The sequence below is a fragment of the Blennius ocellaris genome (assembly GCF_963422515.1).
Source record: "Blennius ocellaris genome assembly, contig: SCAFFOLD_87, whole genome shotgun sequence".
Classification (NCBI taxonomy): Eukaryota; Metazoa; Chordata; class Actinopteri; order Blenniiformes; family Blenniidae; genus Blennius; species Blennius ocellaris.
The window spans coordinates 129,228-135,861 of record NW_027662210.1 but is presented as its reverse complement, the minus strand read 5'-3'; the positions used below and the strand labels follow the sequence as shown (position 1 = coordinate 135,861).

General features: G+C 56.9%; 1 protein-coding gene across 1 annotated transcript in view; it reads right to left on the bottom strand.

The window, feature by feature from the left end:
* Positions 1–1,416: 1,416 nt before the first annotated feature.
* mat2al (methionine adenosyltransferase II, alpha-like) overlaps positions 1,417–6,634 on the bottom strand; it is a 7,016-nt gene continuing 1,798 nt past the window's right edge. The window contains exons 3-9 of the mRNA XM_080521541.1: positions 6,368–6,490; positions 6,170–6,282; positions 4,881–5,024; positions 3,995–4,213; positions 3,576–3,758; positions 2,678–2,811; positions 1,417–1,573 (exon numbers count right to left, since the gene is read on the bottom strand). Of these exons, the coding sequence (XP_080377667.1) occupies positions 1,471–1,573; positions 2,678–2,811; positions 3,576–3,758; positions 3,995–4,213; positions 4,881–5,024; positions 6,170–6,282; positions 6,368–6,490 (1,019 nt within the window). The 3' untranslated portion in view covers positions 1,417–1,470. The remainder of the gene's footprint in view (positions 1,574–2,677; positions 2,812–3,575; positions 3,759–3,994; positions 4,214–4,880; positions 5,025–6,169; positions 6,283–6,367; positions 6,491–6,634) is intronic.

The window sequence follows — 6,634 nt, the reverse complement described above, 5'->3', positions numbered from 1 at the left end:
AAGCTGGCCTCAACACCGGAAGACGGTCCGGCCAGTCGCCGCTCTGTTCAGCAGATTTCAAAATAAAAGTGGTATTCCAGTGACGAGCGCTCCGAGTTTGGTTAATAAGGAAATCGACTAAAGCGACGATGATCGGGAACAACAAAGCAAATAAAGTGAATATTAATACGGAAATAAACATTACGGAACAAATAATAACTGGAGCGACACTCGGTAGAGCGCAGACCCATCAATCTGATAGCGGCCGCTGCTGCACACAAACCAATCAATCAATAAATAAATAGATAAATGAATAAATAAATAAATAAACACAAGCGGGAGGGTTAATATTATGAAATCACCTGATTGAGTCAAAGCAACTGAAGGTTAACGGTCAGTAAGAACCGCAGTGACTCATCAAATGTAGTAGAAGACGAACAGACTGACGCGTCATCGATGAGAAATGACGTCATTCCCCGAGGAGCGGCAGATGTAGAAGTGAAATGAAAAGCGGGAGGCTGCAGTTCCCCCTGGCGGACACACGGTGGCAGCAGACCTTCACTGCAGTTCAGCCCAGAGGTCGGTTGATCCCGTTGCACACCGACGACACGCTGCAGGAAAGGCTTTTACTCTACAACAGTCTTTTATTTTGACAGTCCCACAGGCCTCCTTCACTGCTGGTTGACAACTTACAACTAATAAACTAAACTACGTGAGCTAAACAACAAAAACACAATTATTACCAACACTACAAACTCATAATTACATTTAAAACGCCACAAACAGAAACTCCCATAATGCATTGCAGCTCTCAGCAACGCAATTGGCTCTGGGTGCACTTAGCCTTACCTCCCATACCGCGCCCTCCCACCTCACCCTTAGCCTTACGTCCCACACCACCCTTAGCCTTACCTCCCACACCACCCTTAGCCTTACCTGCCACACCGCTCTCTGCCTTACCTGCCACACCTCCCCTGGTCTAGACGACGGTCCTGGAGGAACATGGATGATTTAAACTCCTGCCGCCGGCAGCAGAGGATTCTGGGTAAAAAGTGACCTGCGCTCCTCTCGCACCAGAACAACCCAGTAACATTTCAAATTAAAGCAAATAACCTGGAATGACGGATGATTTCCCCCCGAATTCTAAATTCAATCAGCGTTAAACTCTGCCGGGACGGAGGACAAGGACGGAGGACAAGGACGGAGGACGGAGGACAAGGAGACAGAAGACGGATCAACCATAGAATTAATCATTTAAATACTGCGAATGCTGAAGGAGCCTCTGGAAGGACGTTGGACGTTCAGCTGCTTCACGTTTGACAGTTTTTAGACAATAAAAGCACAGAAGTGAGCGTCTCTCATCGTTCTCCAGGCTTTTACTCTGAAATAAATAAAGAAAACAAGACTTTTTTTTTTTTTTAATCCTTGCTGGTTTTTTAATAATGAAGTAGAAATTGAACAAGATGATTTTAAAAGCTTCTTCTTCTTCTTCTAAAACCTCAGTGTCTTCGGTTTCTCCCAGGAGAACTCGTCTCTCCCAAAGTGTCCATAGCAGGACGTCGCCTGGTAGATTGGACGCTTCAGTCCCAAGTCCCTGAGGGACGGAGGAGAGGACAATGAAGGTTAGTGGAAGTGGTACTGATTCTCTCTCTCTGTCTCTCTCTGTCTGTCTCTCTCTCTCTCTCTGTCTCTCTCTCTCTCGCTGTCTCTCTCTCTCTGTCTCTCTCTCTCTCTCTGTCTCTCTCTGTCTCTCTCTGTCTCTCTCTCTCTCTCTGTCTCTCTCTCTCTCGCTGTCTCTCTCTCTCTGTCTCTCTCTCTCTCTCTGTCTCTGTCTGTCTCTCTCTCTCTCTCTGTCTCTCTCTCTCTCACTGTCTCTCTCTCTCTGTCTCTCTCTCTCTCTCTGTCTCTCTCTGTCTCTCTCTCTCTCGCTGTCTCTCTCTCTCTGTCTCTCTCTCGCTGTCTGTCTCTCTCTGTCTCTCTCTCGCTGTCTGTCTCTCTCTCTCTCGCTGTCTCTCTCTCTCTCTCTCTGTCTCTCTCTCTCTCTGTCTCTCTCTGTCTCTCTCTCTCTCGCTGTCTCTCTCTCTCTGTCTCTCTCTGTCTCTCTCTCGCTGTCTGTCTCTCTCTCTCTCTCTCTCTGTCTCTCTCTCTCTCGCTGTCTCTCTCTCTCTGTCTCTCTCTCGCTGTCTGTCTCTCTCTCTCTCTGTCTCTCTCTCTCGCTCTCTGTCTCTCTCTCTCTCTCGCTGTCTGTCTCTCTCTCTCTCTCTCTTTGTAGCACTACTGACCGTCTCTCTCTCTCTCGCTCTCTCCCCCTTTCTCTCTCTCTCTCCCCCTTTCTCTCTCTCTCTCTCCCTCCTTTCTCTCTCTCTCTCCCCCTTTCTCTCTCTCTTTGTAGCAGTACTGACCGTCTCTCTCTCTCTCGCTCTCTTTTACAAAGTGTGTTGCTCCAAGCAGCCAATCAGAAATCAAACCTTATATGATGTCATCGGGGGTTCAGCCAATCAGAAATCAAACCTTATATGATGTCATCGGGGGTTCAGCCAATCACAATCAAGGTAGGCTCCCCCCCCCACCCCCCTTTTTGGCTCCTCCCACAACCAGGCAGCTCTGCTCTGGCACATGGCGCCACGAGAGGCAGTACTTCCTGCCCCTCCCCCTATATGGTCATGTGGGCGGAGCCAGGTTGTATCGGAGGACGTACTGGACGATGACTCCGGGTCGCAGGTCGAAGTTCTTCTCTACGATCTGCAGCAGCTCGTCTTCGTCGCGGCTCGACGTGCCGTAGTGGAAGATGCTAACGGCTAGCGGGCGGCTCACGCCGATGGCGTACGAGATCTGGAGGGGGCGGAGCCACAACGTCACACGAGTGCTGTGGAGGCGGGTCGTACAGGAGGCGGGTCGCAGGGTAAGGTGAAGGTAAGGTAAGGTAAGGTAAGTTGAAGGTAGGGTGAGGTAAGGTGAAGGTAAGGTAAGATGAAGGTAAGGTGAAGGTAAGGTAAGGTGAAGGTAAGGTGAGGTAAGGTAAGATGAAGGTAAGGTGAGGTAAGGTAAGGTGAAGGTTAGGTGAGGTAAGGTAAAAGTAAGGTAAGATGAAGGTAAGGTGAAGGTAAGGTAAGGTGAAGGTAAGGTGAGGTAAGGTAAAAGTAAGGTAAGGTGAAGGTAAGGTAAGGTAAGGTAAGTTGAAGGTAGGGTGAGGTAAGGTGAAGGTAAGGTAAGATGAAGGTAAGGTGAAGGTAAGGTAAGGTGAAGGTAAGGTGAGGTAAGGTAAGGTGAAGGTAAGGTGAGGTAAGGTAAAAGTAAGGTAAGATGAAGGTAAGGTGAAGGTAAGGTAAGGTGAAGGTAAGGTGAGGTAAGGTAAAAGTAAGGTAAGGTGAAGGTAAGGTAAGGTGAAGGTAAGGTGAAGGTAAGGTGAAGGGGACTCACCTGAACCGGGACTCACCTAAACCAGGACTCACCTAAACCAGGACTCACCTAAACCAGGACTCACCTGAACCAGGACTCACCTGAACCGGGACTCACCTGAACCGGGACTCACCTGAACCAGGACTCACCTAAACCAGGACTCACCTGAACCAGGACTCACCTAAACCAGGACTCACCTGAACCAGGACCCTCCTGCAGAGTCCGGCCTTCACCAGGGACTTGGCGACCCAGCGAGCGGCGTAGGCCCCGGACCGGTCCACCTTGGACGGGTCCTTGCCGGAGAAGGCTCCGCCCCCGTGGCCCCCCCAGCCTCCGTACGTGTCCACGATGATCTTACGTCCCGTCAGTCCGGCGTCGCCCTGGTCATGTGACATCAGAGTCATGTGACATCAGAGTCATGTGACAACGTCAGAGTCACGTGACATCAGAGTCATGTGACATCAGAGTCATGTGACATCAGTGTCATGTGACAACGTCAGAGTCACGTGACATCAGAGTCATGTGACATCAGAGTCATGTGACAACGTCAGAGTCACCGAACGACATGTCACCACGCCACGGCGCCACGCGGCCACGCCGCCCCCCAGGCACTGACCTGCGGACCCCCCATCAGGAACTTGCCGCTGGGCAGCAGGTGGTAGACGGTCCTCTGGTCCAGGTACTTGGCGGGAACCACCACCTTCACCACCTTCTCCATCAGCTGCTGTCTGATCTGGTCCAGGCCCACGTCCGGGCGGTGCTGGACGGACACGACCACGGTGTGGACGCGTAGGGGCTCCATGGCGCCGCCGGCGTCTCGGTACTCCACCGTCACCTGCAGGACACGGCCGGGACTGTCTGACTGGGGCGGGGCGGAGCGGGGCGGGGCGAGGCGGGGCGAGGCGAGGCGGGGCGGGGCGGGGCGGGGCGGGGCGGGGCGAGGCGGGGCGGGGCGAGGCGAGGAGAGGCGGGGCGGGGCGAGGCGGGGCGGGGCGAGACGAGGCGAGACAAGGCGGGCGAGGCGGGGCGAGGCGGGGCGAGGCGGGGCGAGACGAGGCGAGACGCGAGATGAGAAGAGACGAGACAAGAGACAAGGTGAGACGCGAGACGAGACGAGAGGCGAGACGAGTCGAGACAAGAGACGAGACGAGACAAGAGGCGAGACGGAGACGAGACAAGAGGCAAGGCGAGACGAGGCGAGGCGAGAGACGAGACGAGAGATGAGACGAGACGAGAGGCGAGATGAGAGACGGAGACGAGAGACGAGACGAGGCGCGGGAGACTAGAGGCGAGATGAGAGACGAGACGAGTCGAGACGAGGCGCCGGAGACTAGAGGACGAGACGAGAGACGAGACGAGGCGCGGGAGACTAGAGGACGAGACGAGACGAGAGGCGAGATGAGAGACGAGACGAGAGACGAGACGAGGCGCGGGAGACTAGAGGACGAGATGAGAGGACGAGACGAGAGACGAGACGAGAGAGACTAGAGGACGAGTCTGACCTGGGACTTGCAGTCGGGCAGGATCCAGGGACACTCGCCGCTCCGGGACAAGTCCTTCATCCTGGCGTTGAGCCGGTGAGCTAGCAGCAGCGTTAGCGGCATGAGCTCCTCCGTCTCGTCCGTGGCGTAGCCGAACATCAGACCCTGGAGACAAACTGCACCGTCAGCAGCCGGAGACAGACAATCGGGGGAAACTGAGCAAAGACCAGAAACCAAACAGAGACGTGGAAACATAAAGCGTCCCTGTCGTCATGGAAACGTGAGGCTCTGCGAGCTCCAACAGTTTGAATCTAACTGACGGATCCGATTGATGATTTATGACTTTAAACAAACTTTCTAGTTTCACTTTAGAGAAAAACAGTTTTCGTCTCATGAGCAGGAAACTTTAAAGAGCTGAGCGTCGTGAGCGTGGCGGGCGTGGCGAGCGTGGCGAGCGTCGTGAGCGTGGCGGGCGTGGCGAGCGTGGCGGGCGTCGTGAGCGTGGCGGGCGTGGCGAGCGTCGTGAGCGTGGCGAGCGTCGTGAGCGTGGCGGGCGTGGCGGGCGTGGCGAGCGTGGCGAGCGTGGCGGGCGTCGTGAGCGTGGCGGGCGTGGCGAGCGTCGTGAGCGTGGCGAGCGTCGTGAGCGTGGGGGGTGGCGGGGCGTCGTGAGCGTGGCGGGCGTGGCGAGCGTCGTGAGCGTGGCGAGCGTCGTGAGCGTGGCGGGCGTGGTGAGCGTGGCGGGCGTCGTGAGCGTGTGCGAGCGTCGCGAGCGTGGCGGGCGTCGTGAGCGTGGTGGGCGTGGCGAGCGTGGCGGGCGTCGTGAGCGTGGCGGGCGTCGTGAGCGTGGCGGGCGTCGTGAGCGTGGCGGGCGTGGCGGGCGTCGTGAGCGTGGCGAGCGTCGTGAGCGTGGCGGGCGTCGTGAGCGTGGTGGGCGCGGCGAGCGTGGCGGGCGTCGTGAGCGTGGCGGGCGTCGTGAGCGTGGCGGGCGTGGCGAGCGTCAGTAAGTGTGGGCGTGGCGAGTATCATGAGCAGTGGGCGTGGCGGGTGTGGCGAGCATCAGTGAGCATCGCATGGCCAGTGTGGGCGTGGCCAGTGTTAGTGAGCATCGCATGGCCAGTGTGGGCGTGGCCAGTGTTAGTGAGCGTGGGCGTGGCCAGCATCAGTAAGCGTGGGCGTGGTGAGTGTCAGTGAGCGTGGGTGTGGCCAGTGTGGTGAGCGTGGGCGTGGCCGGCTTGGGCGTGGCCGGCGTCAGTGAGCGTGGGCGTGGCGAGTGTCAGTGAGCGTGGGCGTGGCCAGCGTGGCGGTCACACCTGGTCCCCGGCGCCGACGTCGTCCGGCCGGCGGCCCTGGAACACGCAGTCGGAGATCTCCAGGGCCTGCGGCTGCAGGGCGACCAGCACGTTACACGTCTTGTAGTCGAAGCCTGAAAAAAAACCCACACGTCAGCAGAGCGGCGGCGGCAGGCGGCGGCGTCCTCGGAACCCGTCGCTCCTTGAAAGACTCGTCACCTTTGGACGAGTCGTCGTAGCCGATCCTCCTCACGGTTTCCCGGACGACGGCCTGCAGGTCCACGCTGGCGCTGGACGTCACTTCGCCCAGCAGCAGGATCATCCCCGTCGTCGCCACACATTCTGCAGCCACACGGACAAACGACAACCCTGAAGTGAGCCGCCGGGCCTCCGGGGGGCGCCGTCACCCAGCAGACTCAACTGAACGCCGCGAGCAGAGCCGCAGGCGGATTGAGCTTCCAGGAGGAGATCAAACTCCTGGACTTC